Source organism: Mercenaria mercenaria, chromosome 19 (genome assembly GCF_021730395.1).
Source record: "Mercenaria mercenaria strain notata chromosome 19, MADL_Memer_1, whole genome shotgun sequence".
Classification (NCBI taxonomy): Eukaryota; Metazoa; Mollusca; class Bivalvia; order Venerida; family Veneridae; genus Mercenaria; species Mercenaria mercenaria.
This window is the reverse complement of record NC_069379.1, coordinates 33,816,965-33,832,917: the sequence shown is the minus strand read 5'-3', so window position 1 is coordinate 33,832,917 and position 15,953 is coordinate 33,816,965. Positions and strand designations below refer to the sequence as shown.

General features: G+C 34.2%; 1 protein-coding gene across 4 annotated transcripts in view; it reads left to right on the top strand.

Annotated features, from left to right (window-relative positions):
• The first annotated feature begins 3,477 nt into the window (after positions 1–3,477).
• The window catches only part of LOC128551314 (dymeclin-like), a 176,434-nt gene continuing 163,958 nt past the window's right edge, over positions 3,478–15,953 (top strand). The window contains exons 1-3 of one of the 4 annotated variants that reach the window (XM_053532132.1): positions 3,478–4,121; positions 9,066–9,277; positions 9,918–10,064. In XM_053532132.1, the coding sequence (XP_053388107.1) occupies positions 9,267–9,277; positions 9,918–10,064 (158 nt within the window). In that variant the 5' untranslated portion in view covers positions 3,478–4,121; positions 9,066–9,266. The remainder of the gene's footprint in view (positions 4,122–9,065; positions 9,278–9,917; positions 10,065–15,953) is intronic. The other 3 variants (XM_053532129.1, XM_053532131.1, XM_053532130.1) reach the window with 3 other exon arrangements.

Here is a 15,953-nt window from a genome sequence, read left to right as displayed (position 1 = left end):
TTTAGTTACATCTATTAATTGTCAAATCGGTTTCTTTGAAGAAGGCATTTTGCCGTAAAAAATAAAAAATAGAGTTATAAGACTGCATATAAAAGCAACGGGATGATATATTTTAAGGCCGTAGTATGTCTATATTGTCATTCAAGTGAAGAAAAGATACCTTTTTAGTTATCATTTCTTTTTTCTTTTTTTTTTTTAGTTTTTCCTCGGGCAGTCGAGCAAGGGGACAGATGTTACATACACATATTAAATGTTAAATTCTGTTTGAGGTTTTCTGCTGTTTTGATGTCAATTTCTTATTTTTGTTGTTATATGGGTTCTCCTTAACAAATAAAACAGAAATATTTCTGATATTATATCTATTCTTTTTTGTTTTCATTTGTTGAATCCCAAGATTTCAGGAAGAAGAAAGTACAAAATTTTATGTTTTCAATATCAAACATAAACACAAAGGGATGTTTACCAAAACAGCTTTAAAAGAAAGGAACAAACACAGCTTTATTATAATCATTTCATTTGTTAGTCAATAAGTTGCAAATATATTTCAAAATAACACACAAATATCAATATGAAGAGTGGGGACTGAAGTTATAGAACATTGTTTTTCATAAGCAAATGCATAGGTATAAAGTACATCAGATTTAGCTTATTATAAAGTTTAGATCTACATAAATATACATTTATGTGACTAAATCTCATTGCCAGCGACATAAATCACATCTAGCCTCGCCAATATATATGATTTTGTTTTTAAAAAATGATTTTATTTACTCGGCACCACTGAACTTTTAATGTAGAGTAATAATTTTGTTCAGAAATACATGAATTAATATTGAATTCAATTACAAATATTACTAAATTAAGTTAATTTTCAAATTTCAATATAATATCTTATTTCGTTTCAGTTTTTCTCTCGGGCTACTCTTTTTTTCTCTTTTTCTCTTTTAGCTTGTTGGTCAATGTTTGAGAACTTTAACAATACTGTTTTTTCAAACATATGAATTTATAGGCTCTTAGCATTAAATTTAATTAAGAACTGGTCACTTTTCTAATTTGCATATTCCGACAGGTAGCTCCTCCCCCTCCTTTTCCGACATGTAGCTCCTCCCCCTCCTTTGGTGAGATATGATCCATTTGTCTAATCAAAGCTCGTTAAGAATTTAATATTGTTTTTACAGGAGCAAGGTCAGGGTCCATTTATTGTTAACCATAACCCCATTAGGTAATAAAAATGGTCCTTTGACCTCAATTTTATGAGAGGGGATTAACTTGTTTATTAGTTCATGCTGCTGAAGTTCAGTGTTTTTATAACTAATTGATAAGATGTTGTTAACACCTATTAATCTGAAACTTTTTCTGCCACCGAGAAATTTTATTTTTTTTTGCTTTATTTATTGACTAAAATGTTAAAATTCATAGGAAAGACTTGCATGGCTTTAACCTATTTAAGTATAAAAAATTAAATTGAAAAATACTTCGACATAAAAGTAATGTAAATGATTTGTTCACTTGGAAAATAGAACTGTCAATTTGAAAAAGGAGTAAAAAAAACAACAGATGATAATGCATTAAGGTAAAACTGGGTGTTTTTCATGTACTAATTTGGCTGTATTTTTTTTCTACTGATCCAATTGAAAAAAATACACTTTCAGATACCTTTACTTTGTAATGAGGTCCAAAAAATAAAACAAAACAAATGGTTCTAGAAACATTTTCTTTTTAAAAAAAACGGCATTACATGCATGCTTTTTTAAAAAATTGGCCAATTTACTGTACAGCAGGCAATATTCACGCAATCAAAAAGCAATGGAAATATCAATGTAAAGATCATAACAGATTTTGAACTACTTTAAAAATGTTAAGACTGAAGATGTATACTTGCTCTACTTCATTTTTTTATTTAAAATTTACTGTGAATAACAACAACAAGTTAAAGCCCTAGATTCACTACTATATAAGTGTCCCCCCCCAAATCCAATATACAACTCCCATCTTATCTGCTGCTTATCAGCGATTATGTAACAGTAACTGATTAGAGGGCAATTAGCACAGCAGGGACCCCAACTAGACCATGAAGATGTGTGCAGTGGAGTTGAAAGAAATAAATTTTCCTTCAGTGAATGTGGAATGATAATAATAATAATTATTATTTTGATATTATATAGATGATAATAACTATTACTTTAATGTTATAATAATGATAATAATAAAAATAATCATAATTATCATTATTATTATTATTATTATTATTACATATAGGATGATAAAAGATACAGTAATAATATTGAAAATAATAATGATAATAAAACACAAGTATAGTGAAAACTTCATTAGTTCTTTGTACTGACAAACAATATAATATAAAATCATTGAGTTCTATCTATACTCAATTTTCATTTTCAGGATGTTGCCAAAAGTGACTTTGCTTTGTAACTTTGACATGCACATTCTGTTTTCAATTTTAGACAAATGTTATTTACAGTATTCTGCAAACTTACGATGAGTCAAAGTCACATTTTTCTGAAATATCACAATTCTCCAGACAGAATTTGAAAAAAATAAAAACTTGCATATTTCTTTAAGTAAGTTTCTCATTGTTTCATTATTGTGAAATAAGTTTCTGATTATTTTATTATTGTGTTTGATCAACAAATATTTTTCTTTACATAGAAATGCCAAAAAACTAACATAACTTTAAAAGTTATCAATTATTCATTAATTTAAAATAAATTACATTGTTTCCCCTTCACACTAATTGATACACTTGAAAGGTAGACTGACTCTCCAATAAACAATGACCCTTGTTTATTGGAACCATAATGTGATGGTCATTAGCCCCCAACTGTGCTGGTGAAGACAGAAATCCCTTGGCCCACTGCCAAAATCTAGGCCTTTAATTATGGAGTTCATTTATTTATTTTTCTCTATTTATTTCATGTTTTATGTCATAAACAGATCAAACACATCTTGTCTCTTCAGATATATTAAAATACTCGAATTAGCTCATCAATTAACAGTTGTGTATACATTTTTTATTATTATTATCAGAAGATCATTTTAATTATTATAAAAAGATCAAACAATTCTTGTCTTCAAACTTATTAAACTTGAACAGTTCATCTCTAACTAACTGAACCAATTAAATTTATTAATTTCAAAGGTACCCAGTTAATTAAATTTAAGGATAAAAGCTATAACTTTTAACAGTTTGCATATTTAATGTGCAATAATTAGCAATTAAACCCATTCATTTTTATTTTATTCATATTCTATGTCGTCTGCGTTTTCCAATATCCTTCTTTACCTATATGGTCTGCATAAGGGAAAACCCTTCTTTGTGTATGTGGTCTGCAGTCACTCTATCTGTATGTGGTCTGCGTTTTACCCTGTGCCCTAATCCTGGCACCATGCAAAACTCGTACGCGCCCAGGATTGTTCGATTATATTTTATAAAAAGAATATATAATGAGCGCATCACTACAGTTCTGGTTTGAGCGTCTGCAAAAACGATGTAAGTATTTAGTCTATTTATGCATGTAAACGTTATGTATTTACATTTTTCATTGTCTATTCAAGGGAAATAATATTTCCACAACTTTACATCACAATTATAATGCAGCGCTATTTGATTGTATCCAGCGCTTCAATCGATATACTGTAAAAAAAAAATAAAAAAAAAATGGCACGCTAGATTACAACAATACATATTTTGACCGCTTAAGGGTAGAGCCCACCAACTGTTTTCCCATAGACTTACATTATAACATTATGGCGTGTACGGCCTTCCATACATCGAAACATGTATATCTAACTACATATTTTTCAAGAACTATCTTAGTTCTACCAAAATATCGGACGAAAAACATATGAATAGTGATACTTTATTTAAGTAATTTTCGTGTGAATGAGATGACCCCCTGTTTACATCGTTGGCATGGCGGGAGAAATTCGTTTGATAAAACTTTTTTTCAATACACATAAAATGTAGCAAATTTTGTCAAAATGTATAATAAAATACTGTAAATGCAGTGAAAAAATATCAATTTTGAAAAAATAATCACTTCCTGGGTTTGTTTACATGGCTGACCAATCAGAACGCACAGACGTTACCTTATTCCCAGGTATACACTTACCTCATTCCCAGTAAGTTCCCGTATAGGCTGAACACCACTAAATCCAGCTGTTCTTTATTTCATATAAAATCTACTTACTTCATAACGGTTTTTCGACATTTTCTAGCATATCAGATTTTCAGAGACTTATATTCCCATAAAGAACTAGATCGCTACTTTAGAAAAACAAAAAGAAAAGGGGATGTTAACTTTTATATAAGAAAACTACAGTTCGTTAAATACAACCCGCTGAATTTACTACTTTTCGCTTCTTTCAATTTCTCTTTACTGGTCATTAAATTCTTACGCCGCCATTTTTACCTAGCATGCGATAGGAACATGCCGATTTCAATAGAATGTAAAGTGATACATACTGAAACGCGGTAGAGTAAAAGTAAGCACGTTGCTGCCGAGAAAATGCACTAGGAAAGGAAAAAAGATCAGTACTATTTATATTGGACTACTTGTGACTAGACCAGCGGAGGCTTACATTCTATTTGGTAGTGATCAGCCTATAAGAGAAAATTTTTATTTAGTCTTTCCATGAATTTGCATTCATTCTCAAGGTACACCTGTTTTACAATGATTCTGCTTAGTTTTGGTGCAGAATATTGAGAAAATCTAGAGAAATGACAATTCATTACAGGCCACCCCCATCCTCAAAATTACGCGAAATTTAGCCCTGTGCAAGCAGTAATTCATTTTTTTTTACCTTATTCGTGGAGTTTTCATTTAAAATTCATTTAATCGTTACGATGTTTGTCATTTTCATTCAGAAACATGCTAATTTCAATAATATACAGACAATTGAAGTGCAAAAATGCGAGAAAAGACATCTACTAGGTTCTAAAACGAACCAAAATAGAACCACCTGGTCGAAAATTCGATCTAAATTCCAGAAACACAAGAAATTTAACAGTTTTCAGTCATTTGTTACCGTTTTACATCATAAAAAATAGATTAATTGCATTTCCAATCATTTTCGAGGAGTTTCAGAAAATACCATGTATTGCCCCTTATAGGCTGAACACCACTAAATCCAGCTGTTCTTTATTTCATATAAAATCTACTTACTTCATAACGGTTTTTCGACATTTTCTAGCATATCAGATTTTCAGAGACTTATATTCCCATAAAGAACTAGATCGCTACTTTAGAAAAACAAAAAGAAAAGGGGATGTTAACTTTTATATAAGAAAACTACAGTTCGTTAAATACAACCCGCTGAATTTACTACTTTTCGCTTCTTTCAATTTCTCTTTACTGGTCATTAAATTCTTACGCCGCCATTTTTACCTAGCATGCGATAGGAACATGCCGATTTCAATAGAATGTAAAGTGATACATACTGAAACGCGGTAGAGTAAAAGTAAGCACGTTGCTGCCGAGAAAATGCACTAGGAAAGGAAAAAAGATCAGTACTATTTATATTGGACTACTTGTGACTAGACCAGCGGAGGCTTACATTCTATTTGGTAGTGATCAGCCTGTACTTTTTTGAATTGGTGGTCTCTGACCTTAACAGACAGGTCAGCGCGTAGTCGTACGCCTATAGAGGTTACACAGGGGCTTGAAGGGGCCTATGGCCCATTTGGCCCCTGGGCAAGGCTTTGTCATGAATGCACCAGGGATCTACAAAGTCCATAGTTATCTACCCTGATTGTTTCAGTCCAACTAATGACAATAATGACATTTCAAATGAGTCCTATAAATACTTACTGAGATGAATCCATTTATGTAAATGAATATACCTTAGCAACTTCTAATGAGATTGGTTTGAAACATTATTTATGTCTTCCATGGTAAGAAATAGTCATGTTAGAATAAGATAACTCTTGATTGAACGTTTATCGATATGAATATTTTTCTAAAGGCTTGTACTCTGTATCTTCTACATGCATATACCAATACATGATTACCTCCCCTGATTTTAATAAAAATGGATTCATCTCAGTAAGTATTTATAGGACTCATTTGAAATGTCATTATTGTCATTAGTTGGACTGAAACAATCAGGGTAGATAACTATGGACTTTTTTTATATCAAATTACCTCCCTTTGTTTCAAATTAAGGTATAGTTCTGCACGTTAGGATTGAAATTTTTTCTACAATGTAGAATTTGATTAAACTCTGATTTTTCAAAACTTCGGAATATAATGAGCCATGCCTGGTGAGAAAACCAACATAGTGGGTTTGAGACCAGCATGGATCCAGACCAGTCTGCGCATCTGTGCAGTCTGGTCAGGATCCATGCTGTTCGCTTTTAAAGCCTATTGGAATTAGAGAAACTGTTAGCGAACAGCATGGATCCTGACCAGACTGCGCAGATGCGCAGGCTGGTCTGGATCCATGATGGTCGCAAAGCCACTATGTTGGTTTTCTCATGGCATGGCTCATATTCATAAAATTCAGCAAATAAAAAAGATAGGGTCATGTGCTTGATTTTTTGCTAGACTGATTAGAAAAATTTCGACCACGCATTTTTTCACAATGGGAGTCTATGGGAAAAACGCAACTTTCATAACATTTTCGCGAATAGAAATTTTTCTACCGTGTAGATTTTAATGAAACTTCTCACAGTCGTAAATAAACATATGGCCTATAATATGCTGAAAACACCTGTAGGTCCATTTGCTTATTTTTGAGATATGTGTCTATGATTAAAGTGAGCCGCCTATTTCAAGCTAATTTTAAGACATCATTTTGAATTATTTAACATGTAAGATGTTTTAATATCATATTTCAACTTTAGAAAGATAGAAACAGTGCCATTTTGATACATTTAATCACAGGTTCACTGTTGCCCTTAATTCATAAACTGATTTTCGTTTCCGTATTACGTACGCCGAATCCAGGCATTATTCTACGTTTTCCGGATAAATGACGTTATGCCATCACTTCCGGTTTATCAAACGTGCAGAACTACCTTAAGATGGATGTATCTCAGTAACCAACGAAGGTATCCCGACGTCATGTGTTCTCAACATACATGTATACTCGAGCTATTATATGGAAATGACCTGTATATTTTTGCATGCAACATAATCCTCACAAGTAAATACACACAAGTGTAAACATTGTGTCTGCTGTTTTAAAAATGAAAAATATAAACATTTTACTTAGAGTCAAAGCAAGACAGTTTCAGTCTGAATTCAAATTATGTAATTAAGCTAGAAAATCTTAAATGAACTTTTAACATGGTTTAAAAGTTGGTATATATCCATAAATCTTCCGTCAATCAAAATAAACCTTGATGACATCAATCTGCCTGATTTCCACTGTAAGAGATGTGGACTGCGTAAAGTAGCAATAGGCATTACAAGAAAGAACTGAAATACATATTTATTTTCTCAGATATAAATCAAGGCAATCTGTAAATAAAATATTATAGAAGGAAATTAGTGTTAACTTTTAAAAGAAGTTCAAGCTATAGCCTTTTGATATTGATATGTGTAGGTTATCAAATATATGTAGCAATTTGGTGTTTTTTAATTATCTCAATTGTCACATAAGTTGCAAGGCAACCATATCATTTGTACATACCAGTACCTATTGTTTTAATTAGAAATATTCAAAAAATAATGTCAAATTCTATTTTTACATAACAGACCCGGCTATTTCCAAATTATATACTTTTTTGCAGTGATACAGTTTCACAACAATGATTGTTACAATAATTATAGAAATGGTAAAAGTATCAGTTTCTAAATATAGCTCCAGAATTTATGACAGGTGCTTCCAGGAACTAGAAAGTAGGCCACAGATAAAATGTGTTACTGTGAACTCAACAAAAACAGAATTGTGTAATTTTTAAAGCAAAATGATTTATATATAGGAAGGGGTAAAATTTTGAGGAAATGGTGATTTGAAAGATGAGTTTATCTTATTTATTTTTAAAATATATGCCTGTTTTTATTAGACTGTTGAGAACTGTGACATGATGCCAGCAGTGTTTGAAATTCGCGGTAGTCCGATAGCCTATGGCTACCAAATTTCAGCTCGGGCTACCAATTTTCCACAGATACTAGCCCGATCAGGCTACCGAATTTTCCTAATGTGATTTAAAAAAAAACATGCTAATTAAACGAGTATAGCATCATGATTTCATATGATCGCCATTAATAAACGCTTACTGTTCAAGAATGCATCACTCATCGTCCAGACTGAGGGACACTTATTGAATTATTGTGGTATTTTTTGCACTCGCACGTGTTGACAATCAAACACAAAATGTCAAAGATGTAACCGCAGCGCTAATTGGCTGAATACAATCACCTCTTAGTGTAATGGATAATTTGATTTTAAGCTTTCACACTTCTTGTGAAAATCTCACAAGCACCTGAAGTAGGCAGAGCTTAAAATATGCTAGCAACGTGTGTGTATTCGGCACTCACTTTGACATCTTGCAAATTGTCAACAGTCCAAGTAGCAATAATTGGCGATTGCGAATCCTAAAAAAATTGGGCGTTAGAGGTTAGATTTCGTTTGGCAAGGAGTGTCAAGTCCGATGATTTTGGACTCTGGCGATGCTGATCTGGACTGGAGTATTCTGACTGTTCGGAGTTAAAATTGTTCGAAAACATGGCAAACATATATGTCTTTTATATTCCTTCAAACATGCATAGATGTCTGTAAAACAAAATGTTATATGGTGCAAAATTTAAGTATTTTTTATGGTGTTAAAGTTCAGGCTAGTGAAATTGGTGTCGGGCTTGGAAAATTTTCTATCTGGTAGCCCGAACGGGCAAGTGGATTCAAATCTGAATTTCGTACACTGTGCCAGGATACTGATTGGAAATTTCATTCATGCCATCAGATGGACTCGGACAATCAGGGTAGATAACTTTTGACTGAATTTATGACAAATTACCTCCCTTTATTTTATGTAAATGAATATACCTCAGCAGAATCTAATGAGATAGGTTTTAAATGTTATTTATCATGTCTTCCAGGGTAAAAGGAATAGTTTTGCTAGTACAAAAATGCAGCATTTGAGCCTTAGGAACGTCAAACTTGGTATGGAGTTGGCCCTGACTTAGTACATGAACATAGGTCAAAAGGGACCCTTACAAGAAAATGTTTATCCTGGTGATATTTAATGTGTATGCCGATGTGATCTATGTCGAAACTTGATCTTATCATTAAGAGCAATCATGGTACTCAGGTGAGCGATATAGGGCCATCATGGCCCTCTTGTTGTTATTAGTTCTCTGATTTATTGTAGAGAAATTCTTATAATTTGTACCTATGAATCTCTATTGCTATTATATTGGCTTTTGAAATGTGCATGTGCAGTACGTACGTATTTTAAAAACATTTGTTTCTCAAATCCAATTTTTACTAGGATTTTAACATCTGACTTCATGCTTTAAAATCTGATAATATATAAAGAAGGTTAATGTACGGTACTAATATTAATTGCAGGCGATTAGAAATTTTTGTTCTACGTATTTTACTTAATACTGGTACCAGTAAGTCATATGATTAAAAACATTTTTTTATGCCCCCGGCATCTACTGATGTGGGAGGCATATAGTGATTGTCCTGTCCGTCCGTTCGTCTGTTCATCCGTTTGTCCGTACAAGGTTAACCAAATGGGACCGTTTCGTCTAGCATCAATACCCCTTACTAGAATGACTTGATACTAATGCGGATGTAACCTGTGACCATTCCTCAGCTTCAGACATCACCTGACCTCAGTTTGACCTTGAACTTGTTTTGGACTTAGGTTGCTTTGTATTGACAAGGATGCCACCGGGGGCATCAAGCGTTGATTGAATGCAGCTCCTTGTTTTTGCTTGTAGCTCTGATGGCAAGTTGTCAGAAGAATCAACTGCTTTGACATGTAAAAAGCTGGCCGGCAACAATTGTAAGACAGGGAACTTTAGTGCTCTGATCAGGACATTTCTCATTAGATGTACAGAACTTAAAGCTTCTACAGAAACCAAGGAGTAAGTCTGATTGTAACATTGATTGTTAAAATGCATTTTAATTCAAAAGTAAGCTGGGTCATAGTACTTTCACAGAGTTCCCAGACACCCCCAAATTGGGGTTTTTCATCCCCAGAATGGTATGTTTCACCCCCAGTTTTGGAGACAACTGTTATATATCTCTTAGTGAGGGGTGCAAAAGTGCAAGCAAAACTCAGTTTTCACCCCCAACTTTAAATGCCAGTGGGAAGACTGTCTTTTATTAGTCCCCTATTGGTTGAAAACCAGTTTCGGGGACTATAGGAATGCACTTTTCCGTCCGTCCGTCCGTCTGTCCGTCCGTCCGCAATTTCGTGTCCGGTCCATAACTCTGTCATCCATGAAGGGATTTTAATATTACTTGGCACAAATGTTCCCCATGATGAGATGATGTGTCATGCGCAAAACCCGGACCCCTAGCTCAAAGGTCAAGGTCACAATTGGAGGTCAAAGGTCAACAGGGCTTTTTTCCTGTCCGGTCCACAACTCTCCCATCCTTGAAGGGATTTTAGTATTACTTGGCACAAATGTTCCCCATGATGAGATGACGTGTCATGCGCAAATCCCGGACCCCTAGCTCAAAGGTCAAGGTCACAATTGGAGGTCAAAGGTCAACAGTGCTTTTTTCCTGTCCGGTCCATAACTCTCCCATCCATGAAGAGATTTTAATATTACTTGGCACAAATGTTCCCCATGAGGAGACGACATGTCATGGGCAAAACTTGGACCCCTAGCTTAAAGGTCAAGGTCACAATTGGAGGTCAAAGGTCAACAAGGCTTTTTTCCTGTCCGGTCCACAACTCTCCCATCCATGAAGGGATTTTAATATTACTTGGCACAAATGAACCTCATAATAAGATGATGTGTCATGCACAACTTTCAGACCCCTAGCTCAAAGGTCAAGGTCACACTTAGCAGTCAAATGTTAACATAGCATGAACAGGGTCTGTTTTGTGTCCGGTCCATAACTCTGACATTCATTAAGGGATTTTAATATCACTTAGCACAAGTGTTCCCCATGATGAGACAACCTGTCATGCGCAAATCCCAAACCCCTAGCTCAAAGGATAAGGTCGCAATTGGGGGTCAAAGGTCAACAGAGTTTTTTCCTGTCCCATCCATAACTCTGCCATCCATGAAGGGATTTTAATATTACTTGGCACAAATGTTTCCCATGATGAGACAACATGTTGTGCGCAAAGCCCAGACCCTTAGCTCAAAGATCAAGGTCACAATTGGAGGTCAAAGGTCAATAAGGTTTTTTCCCTGTCCGATCCAGATCTCTGTCATCCATCAAGGGATTACAATATTACTTGGCATAAATGTTCCCCATGATGAGACGACGTGTCATGCGCAACACCCAGTACCCTAGCTTAAAGGTCAAGGTCACACTTTGAGATCAAAGGTCAAGAGGATTTTTTTCCTGTCCGGTCTATAACTTTGTCATGCAAAGCAGAATTTAGATATCATTTGGCACAAATATTCCCCTGGATGAGACAACATGTCATGCGCAAGAACCAGGTCCCTAGGTCTAAGGTCAAGGTCATATTTAGAGGTCAAAGGTCAAATTCAAGAATGACTTTGTACGGAACATTTCTTCTTCATGCATGGAGGGATTTTGATGTAACTTGGACCAAATGTTCACCACCATGAGGCACCCTTGTTTTTAGAATTACGTCCCTTTGTTGATACTACAAATAGATTTTATTGTAACTTTTTTATTACTGGCGGTACAGAAAAATCAAGACCACTTTTCTGTGGTACAGCATGCATGTTACATCCAATGTTTAGGTGTATTTTGACCTATCTCTGCCTGGTAAAGAGTTTCTTGTGGACTTATATTATTTAGATTTTTTTTTTTTTTTTTAAAAGATTAATTTCCCTTTGTTGTTACTATAAATAACTTACATGATAACATTTTTATAATCAGCCAAAAAAATTCAATATGAAAACAACTGTGGGTTTTTCTATATGCACATTTTAATCCAAGTGTGTTGTTATAACATATTGTATATGTAGTACAATGTTGTTTATACATCATTGACAGATATCAGTTTATTATGTTATACCGCAGTAGAGAAAATTAGGTGCCTTCCAGTAGGGGACTTTGTATTGCATGCAATACTTCATTCACTTGTTTCAAATGCATTTTGTAGACTCTCATTAATAGCATTTCATTTACCATACAACCTTTGTACCATAGTAGTAGAGCACCGGCTTCAGTAGTAGGAGGTTGTGGGTTAGCACCCTGGTCACATAATACCAAAGGCATGAAAAATAGAAGATTCCTTGCTTGGGTCAGCATTAAGAGAAAAAATTCTAAAACTGGTCACCCTTACCAAAGAAAAGGGCCTGCCGTGTACTCTTGCTGCGTATATGTGGCGTACTTGTCGCGTACATGATGTGTACTAAATTCTTGGACTTGAAATAGTATGCAGGATATACACCGCATATACACCAGTACTTTTGACATGCAAATGAGCTCTGCTGCGTACCACTTGCCGCATACATGCAGCGAATATATAGTACGCAGGAAGTACACCGGAGAAATTTAGTACGCGGGAAGTACACTGGAGAAATAGTACACAGCATGTACGCGGCACATACCCTTTAACATGCAAATAGGCTCTCCGGTGTACATGCTGTGAACAAGGTGCAAATTATGTATTCTTTTCTTGTATTTTTGCATCGATATATTCTTTACACATTCAGTCAGTATAACTTTGTGCAAAGACATTTAGGCAATGGAATGCAATGTATTTTAAGTAAAGTAACGAACTTAAGTTTTTAAGCCAAATCAAAATGTAAAAGAAAAAAAAGTTTATTGATTACTATAATTGGAAGAGAAGTTGAATTACTAATTAATATAGAATAAGTTTTGCTGTGGCAAGTTTGTTACATTTAAAATCATAACCTAAATTATAGTACATAAGGACTATGCTTTTTCGACAATGCAAAATTCGTATGTAAAACTGAGATTGTCGTAACAAAGCGAGAAATGCACGGGGATCAAAAAGAAACTAATAATTATAAGAAAATGTATCTTTGAATAAATTATAAAGTATCAATGACACTCAAAAACATGTCCCAACAGTGCACTAGAAGAAAATGCATAGAAATTTTCGGGGTAAGTATTTGGTACCGTAAGTCTCGCATATATATACAATATATATATTCTTCAATCAAGGATATGTCAGTGTAAATGAGCTGAGCGTTAGCTTTCTAAGAAAACGCCGTTAAACTATGTTACACGAATAACACGTGCACGCTCTTTTACAAAACTGTGTCCGCCATGTTTTCTTCAGTGAACGAAATAAAAGGAGTATTTTACCTTAGATTTCCTTATTGTAGAGTACGATTGACTTTCTAATCTAAATAAAACATCACTTTTTTATAACATCCCACTGTCCGATCTTTCTGATCACTTAACGATCACTCACAATTACAAAATAAAACCAACGTGTCATCAAAATTATCACTTTACACGGCTTCATGGACATCACGGCCTACTAACATTAAATTTGTAATCATGCGCCAACCAAACAAATGATGAAAGATAGGTACTTTTTCAAAGACATGTTTTATTTCCTGTAATTTTCTGATATTCTAACCTTCAAACAACCGAATTGTATGCACAGAAATAACGAAACATTTGTGCAATAAAGCTTTTAGTATAAATTTTGGATCTATCTTTTTCCAGCCCAACAACAGACATGTATATGTCACAAACCCGTCTGTCCTCGAAATCAGTGTCAAAGGTTACTAGAACATAAATACAATAAATAAACAACCGCTTACTATGTTCTTGTAAGTCCTGTAAGATGAAAACGGCTCGTGTTTATACATTCATATATATTCCGTTCGGGAACATTGACAATCACAAGTCGATCCTTACCTCGAACATGAAAACAGTTACTTTTATGCCTTTGTTTACATTTCAAAATTAACTATTCACATATACGTTCAAGAACGTAAATTTCGTGCTTTCCGACCCACATGGTGTGTAAACTTCTGTATTTAAAAGTATGGTGTATTCGGCAAACCATTTGTAACTTCCGACGTGGTAAATGTCATTGTCAGTTATATTTACGAAATTTAATTGAATATTTATGTTTTATACTTGCAAAAGAAAAACTTGATGGTCATGGTCGCTGGCTTCGAATTCCTCGCCCATCACCGACGTGGGATCAAAACCCCCACTTGAGGTGTGAAACTTTTCACGTAAGGAAGCCATCCAACTGAGGTTAGTGTCTCGATCTAGGTACTAGTCTGAGCCTCAAAAAATGTCTGGAGGGACCCCTGGAGCCTTTCACCACCAACAAAAACCTGGGAAAGTTCATTGTGTCGTTTCGGTGTTACTCACAATCAAACAAAATAAACATTGTTCCCGTTTTTTTTGTTTGTTTGTTTTATATAAATGAATATGCAAAAAGGGTTTGTTTGTTTCAGTGTAACGTCAAATATAATATTACAATTATATATCAACAGTGAACGCCACATGCATTATTTGTTCACGAGGGGTTATGCTTTAATCTTACAGGTAAAACAAATATACTCCTATTGTATAAAGGGTAAAGGTAAATATATATGTATATGTGTGTGTACTCGTGGAATTAAATGTTAAGTGTAAAAAGTATATATTCACAGTTCAAATCATCCATGCTAAATAATACGTACGATATGTTTGCTTTATCACTGTCTAACATGTTCGAAATGATTTATTCGATTTTTATCATAGAGTTCTAGTTTATTTTTCACCTTAAATTAAAGCAAACGTGTTCAATATAATTTTAAACAAACTCTGAAGTTTAGTAGGTTGTAGCATTCTCTAGGTCAATGGTATTTTATTACCTTCTGTAGTCAGTCATTATCTATTGTAAAAAAACTCTTTTTAACCAAAGTGGAAAAATTCAGGTACTTGAAAATGCAGCTTTCTAAAAGTTAGAATTCTCGATGTCATTTGTCAGACATACCTTGTAAATAAATAATATTATTACAAAATTAATACTGCTATTTCTTTTGTTGCACTTTGCGGACTTATGATAAAGTTATTTATGTGCATCTGTTCACAACGAAGCACTGACCCTGAGGACTATGTATGGGAAAATATAAGAGTGAACTAAGTGTTGACTGAAAAAGGGCAATATTTATTTTGCCGAACAATACCTTAACAAATATATATTTTCACATATCTGGGCGAAAAATACCGCTTAACAAATATATATTTTCACATATCTGGGCGAAAAATACCGCCATTGCAAAACAATACATTAAAAAAATATATATATTTTCACATGTCTGGGCAGAAAATACCGCCGAAAAAAACCTTAGAAAATTTATATTTTCACATATCTGGGCGAAACATACCGTCCTTAACAAATAGATATGAAAGAGGAGGCGGAATGGCATGTGGTGGTAAGATAAAACCAGAAATTAGCCAAAATAAAATTAAAGAAAGGAGCGTGCTATTCACTCTTGAATGCTGACGAAGAAGGAAGATGCCGTTTCACGATTGGTTCAACGGTATAAAAGGAATTCATTGATTGGCTTTTACCGTAGTATATAAATTAACATATTTCAGAATAGGACCGATTTGCTCCAAATGTACAACAATGACATAAATAATTTTATCTACCTATAAAATTCGGCATGTTCTAATCTCTGGCCTGGCCTGGCCTGGCCCGATGAGCTCTATTTTTGACTGGGCCGGGCCAGGCCAGGCCAGATTTTATTATACATAGAGAATTGAATGGCATAAAATCTAGATATACAATTACAATAGCAGGCAGTATTAACCTGCATTGTTTACTTGCTGCATGTCAACCAGTCCTCTGGAGAATCATTAATTAGCCGTCATTCATCTTATTTGAA